Source organism: Solanum tuberosum, unplaced genomic scaffold (assembly GCF_000226075.1).
Source record: "Solanum tuberosum cultivar DM 1-3 516 R44 unplaced genomic scaffold, SolTub_3.0 scf00303, whole genome shotgun sequence".
In the NCBI taxonomy this organism is placed as follows: domain Eukaryota; kingdom Viridiplantae; phylum Streptophyta; class Magnoliopsida; order Solanales; family Solanaceae; genus Solanum; species Solanum tuberosum.
The window spans coordinates 539,942-566,204 of record NW_006239233.1 but is presented as its reverse complement, the minus strand read 5'-3'; the positions used below and the strand labels follow the sequence as shown (position 1 = coordinate 566,204).

General features: G+C 33.9%; 3 protein-coding genes across 4 annotated transcripts; 1 reads left to right on the top strand and 2 right to left on the bottom strand.

Annotated features, from left to right (window-relative positions):
• Positions 1–3,696: 3,696 nt before the first annotated feature.
• On the bottom strand, positions 3,697–6,504 carry LOC107063138 (pentatricopeptide repeat-containing protein At4g19220, mitochondrial). Its single transcript, XM_015314600.1, has one exon. It carries the CDS (start codon positions 6,502–6,504, stop codon positions 3,697–3,699), a length of 2,808 nt encoding a protein of 935 aa, XP_015170086.1.
• Positions 6,505–7,330: 826 nt separating this feature from the next.
• On the bottom strand, positions 7,331–19,374 carry LOC102605574 (arabinosyltransferase XEG113). 2 transcript variants are annotated; one of them, XM_006359892.2, is made up of 14 exons: positions 18,962–19,374; positions 16,339–16,635; positions 16,025–16,230; positions 14,046–14,151; positions 12,366–12,622; positions 12,045–12,180; positions 11,145–11,239; positions 10,996–11,049; positions 10,550–10,663; positions 9,200–9,298; positions 8,999–9,115; positions 8,489–8,575; positions 8,279–8,373; positions 7,331–7,415 (listed from the first exon to the last, which is right to left on the bottom strand). In XM_006359892.2, exons 1-14 carry the CDS (start codon positions 19,131–19,133, stop codon positions 7,346–7,348), a joined length of 1,905 nt encoding a protein of 634 aa, XP_006359954.1. In that variant the 5' UTR covers positions 19,134–19,374; the 3' UTR covers positions 7,331–7,345. The 2 variants fall into 2 exon arrangements, with proteins under 2 accessions (XP_006359954.1, XP_006359953.1); XM_006359891.2 differs by lacking the exon at positions 7,331–7,415 and having other exon boundaries at positions 7,930–8,373; positions 18,962–19,372.
• A 4,251-nt stretch (positions 19,375–23,625) lies between these two features.
• On the top strand, positions 23,626–25,311 carry LOC102584786 (probable receptor-like protein kinase At1g49730). The gene is made up of 2 exons (XM_006359911.1): positions 23,626–24,058; positions 24,650–25,311. Exons 1-2 carry the CDS (start codon positions 23,626–23,628, stop codon positions 25,309–25,311), a joined length of 1,095 nt encoding a protein of 364 aa, XP_006359973.1.
• Positions 25,312–26,263: the final 952 nt, after the last annotated feature.

Genomic DNA, 26,263 nt, shown 5'->3' with positions numbered 1-26,263 from the left:
TAATGCAAACATGGTTGTTCTTCTATTATCTTGGGATAAGACTTAAGAGCGAGAAAATAAGATGTACTAACTACTAAGCTAGAATCATGTTCTCACATAAAAGGAGAATCACTCGACTATTTACTAACTCTTTCCTTTAACTTTCGACCATCATGCTTTTCTATTTAAGATCATGTCCTCCACATTCAGTTCACAATACAATTATCCTTTCAATTTATACTTCAATACATTTTCATAGAATCGATAATATTGATTTTAAATTATCTTAATAAAAACAACTACAACAAAAACTTTATTGTACTTCTAAAAATAGGACTTTGAAAGGGTAAAGATGTGTGGACATCCTTAACTCTATTTTTATGGGTCTCTATTGACCCTTGACAAACCCTCCTTTATATGATTTTAAAATTGATACCGTGAACGAGTTCATACAAGTGATTTTAAATTATCTTAATTAAATAAAACTACTGTAATATTATTTTGTGGTAGGCAAAATCTACATTAACAAGTCATCTAATTGCAAAGTTGGTATAATCCTTCATATTCTCAGCAGTCACTTTTTAAAAAAAATCCTTTTTTTTGAAAAAAACTTTCATATTTTGTATTTTTTGCCTCCAAAAAAGTGACCTCTTTGCCTATCAAATAGTCAAGGTCTCTCAAAAGAACATACTTTCTTTGATAAATCATCCTTCTGAAAATAAATAAAAAGTAGTTTAATGTATAAAATATTTATATTTATATTCTTTTTTAGGATGTGATGTAAATAATTTATTCATTATCATGATTGTAGACAACAAAATTTGATGAGACTCTACAAGATGTATTTAATTTTTATTGGGACTTTACCAAAAATGTTTAGTTCTAATTGAATTTCACAAGACGTGTTCAATTTTAGTTAGAATTTTCGGAGGCTACTATACCATAAACCCTAGTTCATGCCTCTATAAGAGTAATTTATTCAGGCATCTCAAAAATTACATAAATTAATAGAATATTCACAAAGATCAAATTGAATCTGGCTGAACTTTTCTTGACAATTAAATTTATACGTCAAGAAGATGCACAAAATCCTCCTTACTTGGAGAGATCAAATAAATCAATCCTAAGAAGGTTCAAATCATCCTACATTCAAGAAAGACGCTATTACATCCTTCAAATCACAAAGAAAATTCAGAGAGAAGAATGAGGGAACACATAAATTTGTACCCACATTATTTTATTAATAAAATTATTAAAATTTGTTGCGGACAATGATACATACAATCATTAATTATTGTTATGAAGATTATCTTGTATCCTATTCCAAGAGTCTATTTGACATTGCTGTTAGGAGGTCAAAAATACTTATTTTGAGGAATTTTTTATTTTTTTTTAAATCAAGTGTTTTTGGCAAATCAGTAAAAATGCTTTTAAATTGAAGCAAAAATAATTTTTCTGCTTTTGGGAAGAAACTAAAAATTTCTGCTTCTTAAAAAAAAAGTAGAAGCAGAGAATTATTTTTTTCAAGACTAAAATATCCCTTCCTTATATACCTATTTACCAATATATCTCTTATCAAAGTTAGCACATATAATAAGTTTGATTAGATTTCATTAAAGAATTTTATTTTTAATTTTTTATATAATAAATTTTTATTTTATTTTACGTTTATATATCATTTTAAATATTATTTTGCAGTATTAGAAAAAAGGTAACAACAATATTTTTGCAAGATTAGAAAAAAATAAAAAAATTATAGATTTCAACCCTCCCCAAAAAGGTATAATATTGATTAAAATTTTGAATATGCACATTTTAATTTAATAAAACAAACTAATTAAAAATTTTATAATATATATATATTTAAAATAGTTTCTCTATATAAAATAATCTTAATATTAAAAATACATTGATACTTATCTTTTTTTTCATAATTCAACTCTTAAAACATTTAAAAAAAAAGATTGGTCAAATACAAAATGTTTTTTTTTCAAAAGCATTTTTCTATATTTTAAAAAAATGTTTCTAGATTTAAGCAATTTTTAACAGCATTGCCAAACAGGCTCTAAGGCTCCTCAATCTATTTTCAATCCGTTCAAATCCAATCCAATTCAATTTATTCTATTTTAGCTCAATCCATTTTTTAATCTGCCAATCCGATTCAATTCATCCATTTACTACCACTAATAATTAATTATTTTTCTATAGATATCCTCTTATTTAAAGGTTATGCACAATTGCACATATCTTAATAGGGATTTGTAAAAAAAAAAAATCACCAAATTAACTTTAAGTGGCCATACATACATGCATTTCTTAGTAAGGACATTTTTTAAGTGATTGATTTAGGAATATCATTGCACTATTTGACATTGAAGAGACTAGTATAAGTTATAGACTTCAATTCTCCCTATATATATAACATGAAATGCAGAGGTTTTGATATTCCAATATTCATTTCATATTGTCACCAAGTATTATCTCGAAAACATAAATATGCTTTCATTTAAGTTGACCCTTTTGTTCACTTTCTTGCTCCTTTCCAAAGGTTAGTTCAAATATTTCATTACATTACATTACAAAGGTTGAATTTATCGATCGAAGCAGAAGATAATATATGTTGATTATTTTTGGATTCAAAGTATTGTTCCATCTCAATTGAAAAGGCAAATATCATTAAGAACAAATAGATCAAATTCTATTTAGAGGTTGCTTTTGAATTGTTTTTTTTTTTATCCTTCTTTGAGTTTGATTTCGCATAATTTTTTTGATGATTGTTGTGATGTTTTGAGAGTATAGGGAGATTATTTTTTTTTGTTCTCTATATATGATCCATATTATCTTTCTTCTTGACTTGTGGATCTTTTGCCTCTTAACTCGCTTGTTCAGTACTGTTAACTACTATAGGAGGATGTCTCCCTCTCGGGACTTCACCCAAAAAATAATATGAAATTTGTTCATTTTTTACAGGTTATGCACCTTCAGTGACACCATGTCAGACAACAGTAAATTGCAATATTAAGTGTAGAGACAATGAGACTCCAATTTGTGCAAACAACACTTGCTTCTGCCAACGTTGCAACTTATTCCCCCCACTAGACTTTTTGTCTTCTGATGATGAGGATCAATCTTTTGTAAACCAAAAATGCACAGTTAATCCTCAGGATCCCAGTTGTAAAAAGTAGTATATATATGACTATTTTGTGATCCTCATACAAATAATAATATTGAAAAAGTGATTTTATCTTATTGTTTAGTATGCATTTCTTCAATGTTCTTATATATCTTGAGATTTATGTTAGTGCAAGTAGATTCAAGGATCAAGTTGAGGGTGCAAAAGATGTATTCTCTTTAGGCATCACGCGAAGTATTTGAAATACATAACATTCAGATAATAACTCCAAAGGATTGCAAATGGATCTACTGATTTGCCAATCATTAATGATTTCAACATTAAGCATAGTTAAGGATCAAGAGAAAAATTTTTTTACCCCTCGTAGGTGCACCCTCCATCTCCGACTTTAGGGTTATGGGTTCAAGTAACCAAAGGAGCAAAAAGGTGGGAGCACCTACGAGGGGTGAAAAAAAAGAAAAAGAACCTCAGGTTCTACCAGCAACAAAGGCCAATAGAAGCTGGATAGTTTCTTCTAGACACTCAACAAAATGCTCTGTTAGCTGTTTTGCTCCACTAAACCACGAGGTTTCCTTCATGATGTTTCAGCTGGAGCCAAGATCAATAATACTATAAGCAGCAGATTTCTTTAACCCTTTTATATGAACAATGTCCCTCAACTCTCCAGCTTCCTTCCAGCTTCCAGTAGCAACATATATGTTGGATAATGCAAGATGATATCCGACATTCTCAGGTTCCAACGAAAACAGTATACTTGCTACTTCTTTCCCTAATTGAAGATCGCCATGATAATTGCAAGCACTGAGTAAAGCACCCCAGATTCCTGGATCAGGTGGGCTTGGAAGCTCTTTTATAAAATTATATGCCTCGTGCAGCCTCCCTGATCGGCCTAACATATCAACCACGCAGACATGATGCTCTGTCGAATGTTGAACTCCAAACTCATCAAGCATATGATTGTAATACCAGAAGCCTTGGTCAACAAGCCCTGTATGGCTGCAAGCTGTTAATAAGTTGATAAATGTGACTTTAGACGGAGTAAGTCCCGAATCAATCATCTCATGAAAGATGTCAATTGCTTTCTGACCATTGCTGTGGAAACCATATGCAGAAATCATTGAATTCCAAGCTGCAATAGATCTCTCTGCTGAACTCTGGAATACCTGATGAGCAATGTCTAACCTGCCACAACTGCTATACATATCCACAAGAGCAGCTGATACAAAAGCATTTATGTAAAAACCAGATCGGATGAGGTGTGCATGGATCTGTTTGCCATGTCTAATAATTCCAAGTTGCCGACAAGCTGAAAGAATGGTAGCCATGGTGATCTCCTCTGGTTCAAACTCAAGCAAACGGAAAAATTCTATTGCTTCTTTAGAATTTTTGTTCTGAGCTAAAGCAGATATCATGCAGTTCCAAGAGCATAAGTTATGATATAAGCAAAGTTCAAACACTGATGTTGCACTTTCCATGTCACTCAATTTTCCATACATAGTAGTGAGAGCATTCTGCACACGAATATCTTGACCAGCTGAGGTCTTTAAAGCTAGGGCATGAATTGACTTTCCTTCACATGTCAATTCAAGATTTCCAAAGGCTGGTATGATATTGACTAGAGTAATAGTATCATGGATGATGTTTGATTTGAGTCTCATTAACTTGAAAGCATTTAAAGCTTCCCAGAAGTGGCCATTCTGTGTGCATCCCGAAATCACAGTATTCCAGCTATCCACATCAGCAGTATAAGCTATCTCCTCCAGTAATTTGAAAGAAGCTACTAGATCACCGCAACAAATATACATGTACATCAACGAATTTACTAAGATGGTATTATTTACAAATCCCAACTTCACCTCCCACGAGTGGATCAACTTTCCAAATTGAATCAAGTTGGGGGAGTCACAAGCAGGAAGAATTCCCAAGAGAGTCGACAGGCTGCATTCTGAGTTCCCACTGTGGAACTTCTTAAGCAATGACTGAGCTTCTCTACACCAGCTATTCTGGGAATACCCAGAGATTATGGTATTCCATGAAACTATATCTTTCTTTGGCATATTTAAGAAAAGCTGCTCAGCGTCCTTGACCCTTCCGCAGTTAAAATACATATCCATGAGAGCATTCATCATCGAGAGTTCTGCTCCCATATCTCTTCGCATGGTAAAGGCATGCATAGCTTTCCCGTCTCTCAATAGCATGAATTCTGCAACTAGCGGAATAATGGAAATTAATGTCACAGCATCCAGTTCTATGGTCCTTATGAACTGCATTTCATGAAGAGCATCAAATGCATCAGTAATTTTTCCATTCAAAGCGAATCCACTTATCATTGAATTCCATGTTATTATATCCGTATACTCCATTTTATTAAAGATATATTCAGCAGCATCAGTGTCCCCAGATTGGGAATACAATGAAATGAGGGAATTTGCCACTGAAAGGTGGCACCTCTCCTCATATCCTAGCTTTATACCCCATCCATGAATAGCCTGACCACAACCAAACTCATCTAAACATGCAGAAGCAGCAATAGCACAAGAGAGACTCACACTATCAGCACCTTTTTCCAAAGCAGCCATCTGCTTGAAGTATAACAAAGACTTCTCAGGATGACCATTATAAAGACAACCACTAATAACTGAATTCCAGGAAACGACATCTTTACATTTTATTTCGAGAAATACACACTCCGATGAGCTCAAATGACTACATTTTGCATAAAAATCAATCAGAGCATTTCCCAAAATCAAATCCGAAAGCATTCCCATTTTCATACCTAAACAATGAACAACCAATCCCTTTCTCAAATCTCTCGTGTTGGATAATGCAGAAATGACAATAACAAGCGTGGCAGAATCGAACTGCTTTCCTTCATTCACCATTTCAGCAAAGATATTCACTGCAAATCCAAAAAAATTGTTCTCTATACATGCTGTCATGATAGCATTCCAGGTAACTATATCTTTATTGATAATTTCAGCAAAAAGGGTCAATGAAGAGCTTAAATTCTTGGCTCTTGAGTAGATAATGAGGAATGTAGTAACAGTGGGCAAATGAGCAAGCATGCCTACTTTAAGCACTAAGCCATGTACTTGTGAAGCACTTAAGATATCAGGATTTTCTTTAACCATGTTAACAAGTTCAAATATTTCATCCCCTTTGCTTTTATTGGAATCTTGAATTCTTCTTTGTGACATTTTATCAAACAGTTGGTGGGTGGCAGGGGAAGTGTAAGCACAAACTTGAGCTTTCCCATATGTAATAAAGAAGTTATCTTTGGGGAAAAGGGTATGAGAGGAGAGGTGCAAAGGTGGTACATGTTGAGAGATTTTGTTGGACAGTGATGGGCAAAAGAAAAGAGCTTTATATCCATATTTGGACAGCTTTTTCATGTTATGCCCATTTCAGTTTCTCTAACACATTTTTGAAAGTGAAAAGGATCAGTGTTATATGAGATTATGCATTCACCTTGAATAGCTTTGAAACACATGTCATATGTTTTATTGATTTGGAGTAAACACTCACTAAATAACAAAAGTGCTAGAAGTCTACACGCTATATATATCTAGGGGACAAGAGAGAGTTGCTCGAATGATAAGCATCCGTCACTTCCAACTCGAGGGTTAGTTACGCTAAAGTGACAGGGGTTAAGGAGTAGTGGTAAATTAGAGTGTGTTAAGATGATGACATGTAGTGAAAAGTTGTTACGTGGACGGTGTAGATTAAACGGAAATGCCTATGTGAAGTGTGTGACCCTTTCTTTTCGGAGATACTCTAATCGTGACACTATGTGAGTGACTGAGAATTAGAAACGGAAACATAAAATGGGAAATGTGATTTTGGGGGTAAGGGGAAGAGAATTACGAATTGAATCTTCATCAATAGCGTGAAAAATTTAATCAAAGAATATATTTTTTGGGGTAGAACTAATTTTTGTCTTGCTATTTTATAATTTTAATTTTATCTCTTTTTAAAGATAAATTTATAATTACATATGAAAAATATAAAGCATAAGATATGAGAGATCTTTGTACTATCATTTTGATATTTTGTGGGTGAGAAAGTAAGTCAAGTTCATTTCTCTATGAAACAAAATGGTACATCCCTCTTGAATTGCAAGGTGTTATAGAGACACTGGAGTAGCATTTCTTTTAACACTCAGATGTCTAAGTGAAAACTGGTGTCAACTTTAAGGAGCCATCGATGGATTCAGCCTTTCTTTTAACACTTGTCTCAGGGCATATGATAGTCTTCTGTAGAGTTGGGAGGTGCTGCTTTCCAGCCAGGTTTCTCATCCCAATACATATCATAGTACCTAATGGTCCAAGCAACACCACATGCCTGCATAACTCTTGACATGATTCCTGAATCGTAAGAATGCTGACTCATAGTGAAAATATAATGTATTTTTAAAGTAAGAAAAAAATAGAATGCTAATAAAGGTAAAGCATCCTAGCACTGTTGTAAAAATGTGGATGATTACTGGACAACAATCAGCACTAGAGAATCACAAACCAAACTACGATAGAGTACAAGAGGGAGTTGCTCGGAGGTAAGCACCCCTCACCTCTAACCCTTAGGTTGTGAGTTCGAGTCACCAAGAGAGAAAATAAAGTGTGGGAGCTTCTAAGGAGAGGTATAAAAAAACAGATTTTATTAAGTGACTTTCTATAAATGAGTGACCCTTTTCCATTTTAATCATTTATGAATATAATTCTTTCATAGAAATATGCTAACATTGTTCTTCAGGAAAAATAGAAAATGAAGGTTTTGAACAGTTGATTAGTTTCAACTTTCAACCCCTCTGCATACTGCACTAATGATAACCATTTGGTTAGCTGCCATCTTTACTCAAATCAAAATTATACACTTCATTATTTTGTACTTTTCTAATGTTGGAACAATCAAAATTTTTTGCTTGTACATAAAAAAAGCACATATGTTCTATCCTAATGAAGGACTAATCCTTCATACCAACTCTATAGATTCAAAAGTACATTTCTCTATGAAACAATGGTACATCCCTCTTGAATTGCAAGGTGTTATAGAGCATTTCTTTTCACACTTCTCTGAGGGTAATGGAGTCCAAGGCCTCACCAAGGCGGATGATCATCTTTTGTAGAGTTGGGAGGAGCTGCTTTCCAGCCAGGTTTCTCATCCCAATACATATCATAGTATATGTGACCTGGTGTGCCAGTCTCCACGCAACACCAAATGCCTACATACCTCTTGACACGATTCCTGAATTGTTCTTCCCTTGTCTGATACAAATTGAGTACATGTTATTCTCCATTTTAGTTCATGGAAAACTATACATAGAGAACAAATGAGAGGGAGAGAATTGCAGGAAGGGGGAGTAGACTGAGGGGATATTACCTTGTCCGTAAAACGATCAAAGGCATCTTGCATTGATGAGAACTGGATTACTTTCACATCCTTAAACTTGGAGAATGCCGTCTTCAACTGTTTATAAATAAACCAAGTAAGTGAACCGTCTTTTTATTTGAAGACAATGAGTTCATTAAAGCTCAAAGATTTAGAAGACGATAGCATTGTGTTGCTGTTTCTACCCTTTATGTCCAACACCGCTCTCACCCCTCCAAATTTTATTTCTTGGGTAAAAATGAATGTGGGTCTAGAGGGGGATGAAAGTAAAAGAAATGAGATAGAAATTCTAGGTGAGAATTGAATCATTCGCTAAGGTAGGCTAAGCTGGCAATCACCGAACCAGATGAAATTCATGGCTGTTACTATTCTCGCTCTCCAAACTTCAGCTTTTACTCTTGTTATACTCCAGTAAGCATGTTTCATTTATATAGTACTTGATTTTGCAACCATGGAGCTTGTCTGGTCAAAGATTAAAGGGAAGAGAAAAATCAGAATTACCGTTTCTTCTGTACTATGTTTGGGAAGTTTGAGAACCCCGCTTTGACTTGTACTATTAACCTGACAGCCCGGTGACCCTTCTTGGCAGAGATGTACATCAAGCCATGACTTTTTAACCTGAAAGAATAATAGGAGAGTATTAATCTGTGAATTGTATGATGCACGCTTTTATGTAAAGAAGGTATGAAACTAATGGAACACCTCTTGCGGCATTGATGGATTTTCAAATAGTGAGTACTCCCTAATATTGATCCCAGGTCCAAATTCCTCATTTGCCATTTCCTTCAACATCACATTAATCTGTACAAATAGAAAATCAGGGTGAGAAACTCCAACTAGCAGCAGTGTTGTCAAAGGCGAAACACTATAAAAAGCACTCCAAATCCATTAGGACTTTAAGCACAAAGCGCAGTTGAAAGTATGGGCTTTAGAAAAAAGAGACGCAATGAAGAAAATGTATATGAAGCAAGAAAAGAAGTAACAGATTCGTTCATAATGTTTTCCTTAACAATGTTTAGTAGTGCTCAATTCAAGATATTATTCAAGTGCACTGAGGCACATGTTAGTGCCTTGCCTACACTAAAGTGCAGCTTAAGCGAGGCGAAGCACCTCCCCTGAGATTTTCAGAGCTTCAAGGCTTAGGCATTCCTTAAATGAACCTACGACAAGACTGACCCAGCAGCGAGATTTCATCAGTCTCATCATTGAGGTCATCTGATAACTTCTGAACAGTGAACTAGAATGTAAATAAGTGCACTCCAAAGAGCAACTGAGTTATAAGAACACAATGAACCTTCATTAACCTTTAGGAGTCGTTTGGTAATGTGTGTAAGAATAATGTTAAGTAAAGTGTATTAGTAATGCTTGCATTAATAAATAATAATACATAGATTATTTCTTATGCATTGTTGGTTTGGTGTATAAAAATAGTATGCATTGCATAAAAATATTTATTTACAAAGATACCCTTCACAATTATGGTGGAAAAGATGTAAAAAAGATTTTGAGGGGTAATTGAGCCTTTAACCATGTTAATGCATGCATTAAAACCCCTTGCATTACTAATACCTAGAAATCTATGGTATTAGTAATACATATTTTAACACACAATAGAGTGTATAACTAATGCAAGTATTAGTTATACATAGCATGAAAAAGAGTACCAAACAAGGTATTACTAATACACAGAGTTAATACATGCACTATTTTTGCTAATACTCTACCAAACGACCCCTTAGTAATTTGGCAGATTCTAAATATTGGTCAAAGAAGATATAATTTGCTAATCTCTGACAAAACTATTTTACAGTATCCATAAAATTGAACCAATAGAAACTTAAATAGTCCTAGAGAGAAACTGAGTACATTATCAAGACACGGGTATTAAAACTCCAGAAACTCCACATTCACATCTCAGAGTGATCCCACACATAAAAAAGAATGCAAAATTAATTCATTGACAATCGTATAGAACAGTTTCTCGTGTCAGTTATTTCGTTTCATGGGGTGAGTACATCCAAATATTAACGCTTTAAAAAATGAAATACGTACCTCAAAAACATGATCTAGAGGACAAACAAAAGGTTGCCTTGTCAAAGAACCCGGCAGAATACCAGGATGTCCAAACCACAACCTATCCAACCTGCACCATAGTGGCGGCATTACCTAAAATCACAAAGAACAACATAAATCACAGTGTACTTTTTTGGGGTAACAATGAAAGATAAGGTAATTCACCAGCTTACATGGTTAAAGGAACAAGGACTCCGGATCTTATCAAAATGAATCTAAAAATTCAAATATGATTCTGCCATGCTTATTACACATAAGAGCAGGAAGTGTTGCTAACATATTGTAATTTATAGTGTGAAGTATCCATATAAAAGATAATCTTTTATCTTCTCATCTTATAGCTCACTATACATGGTGGAGATGCAGAGTTCACAAAATATATGAAGCATGTAAGATAAAAGCAAATGATCAGGGTAGTATCTCACCAAGGTACGATTCAGCACTGAAGCAACAGCAAGCGCAGTCCTTATTTGTTTCATCTAAGGAACAATAATCCAATAAGTATACTTAAGAAATGCAAGCAAGTCCGTAAAATAATAAATAAAACAGTACAACAGTGTTGGTTGTTGCTTACCTGATAATTAACAAGAGTGAAGTGTGTATCTATGGAATGCTCTCCATCCAGTAACAAGTTCTTGGGGATTGACGGCTTAAAAGTCAAAAGCCCTCCTGCACGAAGGATTAATTAACACACACCAAACTATACTTGTTTATTTCCAAAAAAAAAAGGAATAATTACACCAAATTTGTTGTTAGTAAAATTTATTACAAAGCAGGATATATTTCCGATAAAGTCTGATCTTGATCTAGACATCTATTTAAATACAATTTAAGACACAATTATTCCTTTCAGCATTAAGGGGTAACATTTGTATGGAAATTCACTTGTCCAAGCTTTATTTTTGAGATTGAAAAGTGTATGACTTTCTAAGGCAATAAAATCCTGATTCTTGACCATATATTGCATACAAATAAAAAGAAGTAATGCTTATGTCGATCAAAATATGTTGTATTTTACTAAAGTTGAAAAAGTATAATATGGGTCTAAGATAAACTTAATTGAGCAGCATGGTAACTGAGGATTCATAGCCGACCACAACTTGCTTGGGATTGAGGTATAGTTGTATAAGAGATATGACTGCAGCTGTCCTGACAGATAAAATCTAAAAAGTTATGTTGGTTCATGATTTTTGACAACTTCCATCATCTTGAAGTGGTTGTTGGATCCGTACAGGATTTATGGAGGCCAGGTGGGAAAAAGACCACTTCACTTTTTCTTCAAGTTACAATAGTTAGAAGGTCCAATGAGCAGGCATAGAAGATGCAAAAGCAAAACAAAGATATCCGAGGGAGACTTGCAACTTGCAAGCTAGAAAGGAATAAAAATGTGAATGCTGACCCAGTAGTGAAAACATATTATTTTATTTATAATAAAAGGAGAATAAAATGCTAATAAGGGTAAAGCAGGAGAAACCTGGTGGATTATAGTATTCAGGTGGATCATAGAACACCATGCCTTCACGTAATCGGTGACGCTTTCCTTCCGTTCCAGCATATTGGAATGTTGTATGTACAGCATAAGCCTCCAGTCTTAGATGTTGAAACATAGACTGCAACAGCAAAAGGGGCATAAGAAAACATTCTGCAGTGACTACAGTGCAAGCTTAGGAGTAATCTAGCTAGTTCAGAGATAAATTAAGTAAGATTAACATTTTCACCAAGCAAGTAACAGGAATTTGATATCAGGATGGTAAAAGTTGAGAAAAGAAACAAAACCTCCAAAATGAGGAATTACCTGGACGAAATAGGTATGCCCACTGCAAAAAATACTTGCCGGGAGAAGACCAAGTTTGAGATTTCCATCATAAGCATAGACGAGCCCACTGTCATCATCAACAGAAGGTCCCAACTGTCTGTGCACAAGTTCATTGAAACCATTCTGATCCCATATCTTGTCGTCAGCTAAAATCATTTCTTTCCATTCTCTGGCCAGTTTCTTTGCGGACTCAGTAGCCCGCCAATGGAAGATTCCAATATTATAAGCAGCGCCAACTATGCAAGGAAGAGATAAAGTTCTTATTTAACAAAATGACTGATGAAGACGTCCTAATGCTCAACGAATAAGGGAAAACCAATAGGTCCGCAAACTACACATATATAAACAACTAATGACAATTTAATGACCCATCAACTATAACAGTAACTATGATGTGCTCAGGAGAAGTGACGGATCTGCAAACTGCAGAGATCAGTTAACACCTGATCTTAATCATACTAAGATTTTTCGCGTAGGAGTTTGATTCTCTAATATTTATTAGAAAGGAGTACAATTCTCTAACTTCCACGCATATGGCTCAGCCCATCAGTAGACTTCCCCACAGACAAATAAATAAATTCACAGGATAGAAGAAAGACAAAGAGAGAGCATAAAGTAGGAGGACGACAAGACCTCCCAAAAAATGCTTAAAGAGAAAATGTAGTCCTTCCTTAAATGTGTAGACAAAAATCAAGATTGACACCAAGGGTATGCATCTCTCCATGTCCTTAACAAATTTCTCTAAGCCCATTAAAGCTTATAGCCTTCACCTTCAAGATTTAGGGAACCATCTTAGAACTATAATCTTGGTATGTCGTTGAATTTAAAGATGGCTGCACATAATTCCATCCAAATACACATGATAGTACTTTTCTAGAATCTCAAAGCCACAACTTGAAAACAAGCAAATTAATCTAAGCATCTCAGGCAACTATAATTTCTTGTGCATTTTGATCATTATGAGTCTGTTGTGATGGATAAAGTGGAGCATAAGACATGTCATAGATTCACAGTGGAGCCTTATAAGATGTGATGAATAAAGTGGAGCATAAGACATGTCAAAGTTTCACAGTGGAGCCTTAGAGATCAACAGAAGTCAGAACCCTTTAAGATTTAAAGTGACTATTTGCACTCAGCAAGACCAAGTACCTGTAAACACCCTATCACTTAATGAATAGGACAATGAATTTCACTGGATATCAAAAGTAAAAGCAACATCTTCCACAAAAATTATTAAAAAGGAAGCATGCTGCTGCTCATTTAGCCAGCGAACAGTATTGAATGCAATGTCACTCGCACTCAAACACTTATCTTTCACAACTAATAAGATATGAATCAAATACTAATAATCTGTTTTAAAGTGCTTCAGATTTCATTCAAATGTAATAGCAGTGAAGAGAAGAAGGTCTGGACATTAAGTAAGATCACATCTAAGACAAGAATAGAACACAGCAGTTCTCCACCACAAGTAAAACCCACGTGATAAGCGAGTTCCATTAAACCTAAAATCTAACTAAGCCAAGAGCGACTTCTTGGTACAAACCTTACCTCCTATATAACAAATATAGAAGCTACTGATATTAAAGGATGACAAAAGAATAATCTGAAGTTAGATGGTGATTCAAACTGTGAAAAGCTTTGTTTCCATAAAAGTATTACCTTGTTGCCACAGGTCCAATCTGTCATCGGTAACTGTTGGTACAACTTGATCGGTAGAGGTCAATACATCTGCTTCAGGGAAACGTGCTATATAAGGAAGAGGGTTCTGTTCGTTGAACATAGCATGCAGAATTTGGCATTAGAATTAGCAAGATGAAGATAAAGCAACACAAGAATTACACTTACCAAAAGAACACAAAATATAAAAAGAAAAAGAACGTGAAACAAGAATTCCCTAAAGCACCTAGAGATAGATAGTGACTATGCAGTCAACAACTTAACAGCAAGAAAATATGAAAGGATGCAGCAATAGGAGAACACTTCAGAAATTAGTGAACGAAAAAAATAAAGAAGACATTAACATCTTTAAGGATAAGTAGTAGACAAAGTTAAATTCCACAGTTAATAAAGGTTCTGGTACATGGACCCAGAAACTCCAAACTATCCCCTGACACCACATTACACCAGCATCCATGTTAGAATAGGAATAGATTTATACAATCCCATTAGAATATGAATAGGTTTATACAATCCTATTAGAATAGAAATAGGTATATACAATTCTATTAGAATAGGAATAGTAATAGAAATAGAAATAGAAATAGGAATACTAAATAGTATCCTACTTGGGGGGTGGGTTGGGGGAGGGAGAGATAAGGCTTAATAAGCAATCAAAGCCAAAAAAGTTCATGTATTTGGAACTTCGTTATCAATGACCGAACTTGTGATTGGTGGGTCATTTGGAAGGGAAGGAGCAATAGAGTTTCTGTGAACAAGGAAAACTCTATGCTTAACACCGAAAACAATTGTATATGTTTACTTATGTTAGAATAGGAATAGGTTTATACAATCCCATTAGAATAGGAATAGGTTTATACAATCCTATTAGAATAGAAATAGGTATATACAATTCTATTAGAATAGGAATAGTAATAGAAATAGAAATAGAAATAGGAATACTAAATAGTATCCTACTTGGTAAAGAATTGTATTCTAGGGTCTATAAATAGGGTCTCAATGTAATAATGTAAACAACAACAATTCAATAATATTCTTTTCCTATATTTCTCACACATGTTAACGGGAGAAGTGCTAGACATGCCACCAATAAAGCACTAACAAGCAAAGAATCAATATATTTGCATACAATTCTATATTCATATAGAAACAGCCAAGACAAGATATTCGCTTTTTCTTGTGCATGCCTCCTGCATCAGCAGCTGTTCCTATTGCAGCTAGTCTGATCTAGCCTAACTTTACCAAGTTATGAATCCACTAGATGATAGAGATAATTTGTTCACATTTACAAAGCTTTGCAGTGTTCAATGTTTTATATAGTCCTACTTCATCTGGAGGGTTAATATACTTACAACTAAAATACGGATGAGTTCTTTCGAACTGGTCTGCTCCAATCTTCATACAATAATGAAAAGGTGGTACATTCAAAAGTATCCGTGTTCTGATCCAATTAAATGGTGGAGATTTTATTTCTTTCATTGATATATTATGGTAGAGTATTATCAGTTGATCTTCATGAATATTAGGTCTTCATCTTGATTTCATATAGTGCCTGAGGCAATGTGATGTTCATGTTTCACCTAATGACATTCAGATCAACTCTTTTACTTCTTTTTTTGCTTCTTCTCCCACTCGTGGTCTTTGCAAGACAAGTCAAAGAATGAAATCCTGTCATTTTGAACCCAAAAATATTCTCTCTTTCATTCACCTACCTTGAAATCTCCAAACTGAAGTACTAACACCATCAACTTAACCAATTAACAACTCATAATAAGACCCACAGTTTCAATAATCCAGAAATATCAGCTAGTTTCCGAAAGACGGGTTAGTAGATAAGAAAAGCATTACCTTTAACCACACCAATGACCCAGTCATAAAGAATCTTAAATTTGTTATCAATCACCAGAAATTCTAAAAGATCAGCTGGTTCAAAAGACGAGGAATAGATAGACAAATCATACCTTTAACCACACCATATCGGTATCACACATTAGGAGTTCAAAGCCATAAGGTAAGATAGAATCTATGAGTACAACTTTCTCTCTCCCCATTTTGTGAAATGTTGGTGAGCCCCATCCAACATCTACAGTGCTCATATGGCTACCCATATCAAAAACTGGCACTCCTTTCCAATAAAGCGCCTCTAATAGCTTTGTGTCCATTGCACCTGACAATTTCAAACTTCGTGGTCTTTTCAGTATTCAAATAAACAAATATTACCCTCTATGCCAACAAAAACAAAACTTAGTAAAAGACAAATATATGTATCACTTACCGACTAGAAGGTTCTCAACACCCATATCTGTCAAATGTTTAACCCACGTCAAGATAAAATCCATGAAAGCATAGTTACCAAAGGTCACAACTACAATATTGTCTGTAACTCTTTCCTGCACCAGTTCTTTTGATAATTTAAAAGTTTCTAAATCTAGCATCTTTGAACCCGCAGGGGGAACTTTCCAAATTGGCTTCAATAATTTGCTTTGATGCTGGGGTTTCACTGGTATTGAAGCATCATCTACTTGTCGATGAGAAAAGTTTGATGCTTGAACTGAAGGTTCTGCTTTTACATCTGCAACAGAAATGCATTGCTTTGATTTTCTTGTGCACAGTATAAAGAACTAAAAATAGGCAAAGGAAAGGAAGAAGAAGGAAATATAGATTAAAATCGTTTTAAACATATCTACACAGACGAAATACACAAATGTTGACAGAAGGTAAATTGAAGACAACAGCAGAATTTAGGCATTTGAGGTGCTCTTTATCTCTTGTTGGCTTCTGGAGAGAATGATTCTCCAGAAACCTCAGTCATGACTGGAGGTAACCGGTCCTATAAACTCTAAGAATATACTTCAAAATTAATCAAATAAGCAAGCATTCTAGCACCTTTGTAAAGATGCAGATGATAGCTGGACAACAATCAGCGCTAGAGAACTGCAATTCAAAGCAAGCCAAACCACTATAAAGTACAAGAGGGAGTTGCTCGGATGGTAAGCACCCCTCACCTCCAACCCTTAGGTTGTGGGTTTGAGTCACCAAGGGAGAAAAAAGGGGTGGGAGCTCCTGGGAGGGGTAAACAAAAATATTAGTCAAACCAATAGGCTCCAAATGTATATACAAAATTTGAAATCCATTGTTGGTAACTCTCTCCGTGCATGCATCTCGTAAGAGTTCCAAATGAATGATTTCGTAAGTCTGTATCCAAGAGCTCATGTATCATTTATACAATAAAAATTTAGTACTTGGAAACTAATAAAAACCATCGGCAAAGCCATATTTGGTTAGGGTGAAAAGGAGGAAGAGTTGGGGAATGGAAGTAGAAGTAGCAGGTGCAGGTCACTTCCTCCATAGCTAAGAAAGTAAAAGAGCTGGGGAATGGAAGTAAAAGTAGCAGGTGCAGGTCACTTCCTCCTATTCTAAGGAAGTAAAAGTAAGAAGGTTGAGTACCCTTCCACCTCAGCTTCTACAATCTGTCCAGAGCTAAAAGAAAGGAGGATGTATATTACTCATCTTCCCTTCCGGACATACCAAAAACCACAAGTAATCATCAATACTTCACCTAGGGGAAATAAATCAGTTACTTTCTCTCTCCTTGCACTCCCCCTCCCATTATAAGAACCAAAAAGTGTTGAAAGTCAAATTGATAAGTCAGAATGCGACCTCAGCTCACGCCCAAGTCCAACTAGTATGACAAAAAAGCCAAATCCAAAATAAGATAGGTGAAAAAAATGAACCAACCCACCATACTCTTTGTGAAAGAGTGACATAAATCAGTCTCCTCAAAACTAAAATTTAAGCACCAAATGCTGCTTGGATTCAAAAGTCTATCCAAGACAACATGTTCTCCTTCCAATACAAACATTGTCACGATATTCCATTTGTCGATCCAACATTGCATCCAGTTATTCCTTTTTATTTCTTCATATTCCGCTCCACAAATGCAAATAATTTGCTATCACACTTCAAGATATTGGAATCCTCAAAGGACTAGTTCTCTTCAACATCCTACCTTCTCTAACTATCTTCATACAAAGAAGACAAACCAGGGAAGGAGAATGTACTCCAGTGTGCCATAAAACTCTGCAAAGAAATCTTTGATTTTCCATCCTTTAACTGGCATTCTCTGAACTTTTGAGGCTGCTTAACAACATGAACTATCCATTTCACGGCTTTAAGACTCAAACTAACTCTCTTAAACAGGTTCTTACTGTATTCGACCCAGTCAAACTAGACTTCAGACCTTGAAATTAATCTTGTGATTTCATAAGATTTAAACCCGTTGAATGTTAACTAAGTTTCTGAACAATCAATGATGAACAATTGAGGAGAAACTACAAAAGAAAACTCTTTTTTTCCAAGACATAACAGGTATATAAACAAATTACTTAAATCCCATTGTTAGATTGAAAAGTCAGTGGAAAAATGCGAACTTCTTTCTCTCTCAGACACTCCAGTACATTTCTTTCTTTTGAACCGAAACAGCTTCTCTACCCAACAAAGGTAGAGGTAAGGTCTACGTACATCCTATACTGCCAGAGCCGGGATTATACTGGGTATGTTGTTGTACACTCCAGTACACCCCTATAAACATACAAGTATTGTAGAAAATCCCAAATGCAGATATCCATAAACCTCAGAATCTTATAAAATAGACTGTAATAATCATTCTGAAGAGAAAAAAACAGTTAATTAACAAAGTCAATGAACCACTACTGAAAAAAAACAGGGGCCAGCCCGGTGCATTAACCTCCCGCTATACACAGTATCCGAGGAAGGGCCGGACACACAAGATTCTACCCGTGACCCATGCTCCCCTTGATGGTCAATGAACCACTACTGGGATATGAAAAAATCAAAACTTTTTAGAAAAAGCATAAAGCGAAATAAGAAATGGGTACCTGAAGAAGTGGAAGGAGCCATGGAAAGGGAAAAGGTGGAATTAGGAGAAGAGTAAATAGCTGAAAATACATAAACCGAAGAGAATACAATTCCGATCAAGACAGTAGCATAGATCGTCAAGAACAATGGCTTGGAATTCGCCATTTCCTTAAATGGGTTCTCCCAAGCCATCTTTTTTCACTCTTAAATCCTCCTAATCTATTCCATTCTTGAAAACCCAGATGAGAAAACAGAGGAATTAACTATATTTTTGAGGATTTTGTGGGAGTTTGAACTAGTGATTTAGTAGTATAGCAGCCATCAAAGGTGGCGAAAAGTCAACCGCCATCAAAGCTGTCTGAAATCGGAATCTGTGTGAATAGAGATTAATATTATTAATTTGATTGATTAAATAAGTAATGAATTATTGGATTAAGTAGAAATCGTGCTGCTTGCTAGTGGAGTAGTAATATTTGGATCGGTGCTCATCTTTTTCTATATTTCGGTCTATGACAGATAGTCACATGCTACAAAACAAAGAAACAAATTTGTACTCGAGTGGTAACTAATCTTTCGTTTTTATGTTTTGGGTTTGATTTTCCTTGAATACGAAATAAGCTTTGTTATGGTGCACTTTATCTCCAATGTGAGATTTCTCGAATCCCCCCGATTTAGTGAGGTTTCTGGTTTGAGTCTTTTTGGATACAGAGTAGTCTTTGTTGAGGAGCGTTTTACCTCTAATGTGAAACTTTTCGAAGCCTCGACGCGAATTCAGATTTAGTCTAAGTCTAATGTGGGTTCCGATACGGGATGGGGAAAAGTTTTGCAAATAGCCACTAAAAATAATTTAATTAGGATTCATAGTTATAATTTGTTAATTACGATTTGTAGCTACATGTTAGAGGGAGAAGAGAGGAGAGTGGAGAGAGGCGAATTGTATTTGTATATCTGTCATTAGGGGTGTACATGACCGAGTTGGTTCGGGTTTTTCAAATATCAAACCAAACTATTTGTGTAAAAATTTTAAATTTATAAACCAAACCAAACTAATAAAATTTGGATTTTTTCAGATTTTTCAATCTCGGGTTGGTTCGGATTTTTCAAATACCAAACCAATCCATTGTGTCGAATTTTTAAATTTATAAATCAAACCAAACTAATAAACCTCAGATTTTTCCAGATTTTTGAATTTTTTCGGTAAAGTTTGCATACAAACATATAATTAACTTGTGCTCTAAATATTCTTTAGTCCAATCAAAATACAATTATCTAAGGTGTTTCTTAAGAAAATAACACAAAATATGAGATGAGTACTGATGACACTAAAATATTCAATAAAAATAATAATGAAATCATCATATAAAATAAATATTGCAAAGTCATAATGAAAATTATTATAATTTAATAAGCATTAGTTACAATACTAAATATTTAAGGAAAATTAAAATTAGATTATGTATTTTAATTGTCTAAACCAATGTAAAACTAAAGAACAAATATTCAATATTATTATCATTCTTAGAGTTGAAATGATTTTCTTTTTGCATTAGTATTAATTTGATTTTGATTTAAGTTTTATTATTAGTATCAACATCTATGAAGTATAATCTTTATTGGACCATTCCGAATTCTAAGTTTTAAACTTGAAATAATATATTAAAAGATAAAAATTATGAAATAGTATAAGAAATATTTTAAAATTATAGCAAAGTAAATATTTTTATGTATAAAATAAAATTTTAAAATTACATATATAATGTCGGGTTGATTTGGTCTCGGGTTGTTTTTTTAGTTAAAACCAAATCAACCCAAATATAGTCGGGTTTTTTTTTCCAATACCAAACCACTAATCGGGTTTTTTTTCCGGTTTGACTCGGTTTGCGATTTGGTTCGATTTTGTACACCCCTATCTGTCATATAATTGTATATGTATAATTTGTATTTGTATATGTATAAGAGAAGAGAGGAGAGAGAGAATTCGAGTCCATTGGGTACGAAATTGTCTTTGTTAGGAGCACTTTACCTTCAATGTAAGATTTTTCAGTGCCCCTCCTATTTAGTGAAGTCTCTGATTTGAGTCTTCTTGGATAGAAAATCATCTTTGTTAGAGAGAGTTTTACCTCCAATGTAAGACTTTCTGGAGCCCCAATGTGAATTCAAATTTAGTTGAACTCTGATGAGGCACGGGATAAGAATCCGAAAAGGAGAAAGGACTTAAAAGATAATGATGTATTTTTCTATTTAATTGTTGTAATATAATTTTAAAATGTGTGTATTATTATTTTATGAAATAATTAATAATCATATCAATATCAATATGACAATTCTATGATATATTTTAGATCATAAGTTTTTTTTTTCAAAAAAAGCTTCTTAAATTTTGTAATCAACTCAAATTACATTACATTAATTAAGAAGTAAAAAAATATTAATTATTTGAAAAACTAACCAATGGTTAGTGGTACTGGTGAGACTTTTCTGATGAGATTTATCATAGGTAAAAGAGCAAAAGCCATTTGGTGTGTTATAAATGAAGGAAACTATGAAATTATAGTAATCTAATCCTTTTGGAAGAGTAGTAAAGGACTTGTATTATTAGATGCTCTTTTCCCCTTGCTACGACCGCTTTACTTTTCTAATTTAGTCGGACTTTAATATGGGTATCAAACACAGATGAAAAAAAAATTTAAAAAAATTCTTTTCAATTTAATTTATTTGCCTTATGATTTAATGATTAGAGTGTATATGAAGAAAATATGTGAGATATATTTATTAATTTTATATAAATACAGATACGAAAACATTGGAAAATAAATTTTTTAATACTTTCTTCCTATCTTAGCCCAAGCCAACCCTAAAAATGTATGTACAAGCCAACCCTAAAAATGTATGTACAAGCCAACCCTAAAAATGTATGTACAAGCCAACCCTAAAAATGTATGTACAAGCCAACCCTAAAAATGTATGTACAAGCCAACCCTAAAAATGTATGTACAAGCCAACCCTAAAAATGTATGTACAAGCCAACCCTAAAAATGTATGTACAAGCCAACCCTAAAAATGTATGTACAAGCCAACCCTAAAAATGTATGTACAAGCCAACCCTAAAAATGTATGTACAAGCCAACCCTAAAAATGTATGTACAAGCCAACCCTAAAAATGTATGTACAAGCCAACCCTAAAAATGTATGTACAAGCCAACCCTAAAAATGTATGTACAAGCCAACCCTAAAAATGTATGTACAAGCCAACCCTAAAAATGTATGTACAAGCCAACCCTAAAAATGTATGTACAAGCCAACCCTAAAAATGTATGTACAAGCCAACCCTAAAAATGTATGTACAAGCCAACCCTAAAAATGTATGTACAAGCCAACCCTAAAAATGTATGTACAAGCCAACCCTAAAAATGTACTGTAATGAAAAACAGTCTAGCTTGAGAAATTATTACTATCATTCACCTAAAAGTAAAGAGTGATTTTGTAATTAATGAGAAAATCCATTTAGGAAAAGGAATACTTTGCAATAATATAAAAAAGGAAATTAGTGGTAATTAGCTGCTACCAAAAATATACATATTTTGCATGTTACCCATGACTAACACATGTCAGTGGTCACATGACTGCGTTTGATCTTATATACTTATTGATAAAAATTTAATTAGATTCGTATTTTCACTCTCTTTTTTTTTTATCGAATTGTTTTATAATGTTTTTACTTGAGCGAAAGATCTATCGAAAACTTTTCAATTTCCAAAATAAGAGTAAGAATGTATACACTATTCACAATATACTACACTAATGAAATTATATTGAATATGTTGTTATCGTTATTGTCGTCTATATTGTGACCTGGAAAATAAAGCAAGTACTATGTTATAACAGGTTGAAATATTGTAATTGTACATAGATATTTTAGGCTTATAAATATATCGAAAGCCCTCTTGAATTTGTCAAAAAAGAACTACGTCTAATTTTAATTTAATAACTAGATACATGATAAAGCATACTTATATGAAACTGTTTCGTTACAATTTTTTTGTGTATTCTCAACTCTCAAGTACCCGGTATGTAAATATAAGTTAATCATTATATAAACAAAAACACTTAATTATATGATTGACCCTTTTGATGACTGGTCTTTAATTGTTGTCCTTCAAATAGACGGATCTTTTATTTTTGCCTCTAGAAATCAAACTCAGGTCTATCTGAGCATAAGTTCTTTAAGAACGCATGGAATAAGAAATATTATGATACGAAAATATAAACTTACGCCCAAAAAAGACCAAAGTGTAAAACAAGTAATTTGGGATAGAAACATAGTAGATTGAAATGTTACATTTTTTTGGATCTTCTAGTCACTATAAAACAGGGGGGAAATCATATATTCAATACAACTTTTAAAAAAATATGTTACTTTGTTGTTTTCATTTCAAATCTTTGTCTTTGAGAGGTCAATATAGACCCTTGTGCAAATGTTTATTCACAATCACAAGCATAAAACAATACAATAAGTTGCTTTCACCCCTTTTATCATTGTCAATGCAACATATTGCCAAATTCATGAATCTTTGTTATCATCCAAGCATAACAATGCAAAAACAAAAGAAAGAACCAAATGTACATGTCTATATGATTGATTAAATTCAAGTACTATAGTTCTTGATCGAACGTGAATCCCAACATGGGATTCCTTGGATTCTCCAAATCCAATCCAAGAAGTTATTGGATTGCTAGTGCAATAGCTCTTGTTATCATTCTCTTAATCATCTTAAAGAAATTGATAGTTTATCTAGATTGTGAAGGCAATAAGCAACTTGCAAAAACCAAACCTGATGAAGAAAATCAAGTTAGTGTTGATTCAAATGGTACTATTATAAGAACTTATGCACTAGAAGAATTGAAAATGGCAACCAAAGACTTCAAGATTAGGATTGGTGTTGGAGCAACTTCATATGTTTATCTTGCTGAGTTTGGAGATGGAAGATTAGGCGCGGTGAAGCGTGTTATGGAGGAAAGAGGTGGAGAAACAAAGATGTTCTTGGATGAAGTCTCTGTCTTGCTTAGGATATCACATCCTAACTTGGTTGGTTTAATGGGATTTTGCTTGGATAAAGGTAATCAACTTCAATTTCCTAAATGAATATATGTTCAAGATGTTGAAGTGTCACTGTCTCGTCTAAAAGTTTAATCCGTCAGAGAAAACACACTTTTATGTAGTTCCTTTTAACGGACTAAGTACATGTAAATTTGTTTTGACCTCTGTCTGCTCTCTTACTGATACAACCATTACTCCCTCCGTTTCAATTTTTTGTTATAGTTTCCTTTTAAGTTCGTTTAAAAAAGAATGCCCGTTTACTTTTTTTTGGCTACTCTTCAATACTAACTTTCCACATGACCTACTTAAGACCACAAGGTTAAAAGGACATTTTGATACATTTTACATATGGATTATCACACTATTATGTTGTAGTTAATGTTCTTTTTTTCTTTTCAGATGTCTTGTCATACTTTCTTTTGTATTTTGCCATGATTTATTCACTTCTGTTATTTCTCTATTGAAAACAACCTCTCTACCTCTCAAGGTAGAGGTAAGGTCTGCGTATATTTTACCCTCCCCAGTGGGATTACATTGGATACGTTGTTGTAATAGATGCATAATGCTTCATATCTGATTCAAATTCAGCTTCATTTATCAATTAAAGCAGGAGAACAGTTACTACTTTTGGAGTACGTTCCTAACAAAAGCCTCTTTGAGAGGATGCACACATACCATGGCCAATCCTCTGGTACATTATCATGGTCTAATCGTCTAAACATCGCGTTAGATGTTGCTCGTGCTCTTGACTATCTCCATTCAGTAGCCGATCCTCCTGTCATACACAGAGACGTTAAATCATCAAACGTTCTGTTAAACAACGATGATCATGCCAAGCTTGCAGATTTCGGGCTATGCAAATTAGGCAATGATGTTATAAGCGCGACTACACCTACTAAAGTAAAAGGTTCACTCGGTTATGTTGACACATATTACCTTAACACAGGACTAGTGTCACCAAAAAGTGATGTTTATAGCTTCGGAGTGTTACTTCTCGAGCTCATTACAGGGCTCAAGTCAGTACAAGGCTCGATGACGCTTGCTGAATGGACTGAGGAATGTAGGAAAAATAATGAGAATGTTGAGGTGTTAAGTGGTATGTTGGATCCAAAACTCAATGGTAATGTAGATATACAACAGTTAAGAGTTTTGGTTGATGTGGCTAATTCATCTTTACTTGAAAATTGTGAAGCAAGACCAAACATGACACAAATTGTCTACAAAATTTCAAGTTGCATGGAGCCTCAATGTGTACATGAATTACCTGTATAGAACTAAGAAGTGTTTGTAATTAGTACTACAATTTAGTTTTTTTTTGTTTTCCACCAGGTGGCGGTGTCTGATCTCCGCATTGGAGCATGACTATTCTGGATTCGCGTTGTGTAGCATAAATGTAAAACCATCTATCTGCTCTAGTCAATCCTTGTATAGTCATTTTTTGTATAGGAACTCACTCTATAAGTATTATTACTATAGTATTATTTACAATTTGGGCATATCTACTAGTTTGAAAGTAACAATAGCTAGAAGATTTACAAGTGTAATTTCATCATAAAGTTAGAGGTTTTGAGTAGATGTTTTAGGCCCATTATATTATTATTGCTTTGTCGTAAAGTTTATAAACCAAAATGAGTTGGGCTCAACTTATGTAATAGCACACCCCCAATCTAACCTTTAGGGGCCGTTTGGTTACTGGTTAGAGTTATGCAGGTATTAGTTATACAAGGTTTAGTTATGCAGGGTTTAGTTATGCGCAGGGTTTAATTATGGGTATTAGTTATGTAGGTATTATTTAGTTATGTAGAGATTACAATACATGAATTATTAACTATTATATTAAACTTGTAGTAAATTATTAATATTTATTATTTACAAAATAATAATACATGTTAATAAAATGTGGAATATATTGAATAATATACAATGCTAATATTTTATTTTTTTTAATCAACATTGGACCATGTCCATTTATTCATCAAATAAAAATGTGTCCAAACAAGGTCCAAGAGTGACCAAGTCGGTCAACAAAATAGACAAAACAAAAACAACTAGAAATAATCTAATTTGGAAACAAAAAAATCCTAAACTGATAGAACAACTCCAGCATAATGCTAATATTTGATTAGCATATGTACCGTCAAAAAATATACAATCAAATCTCTAATATTAAAAAAATATTTATATTTGCATAAATAAATAAAAACGGTAAATATATAAAAAAAAA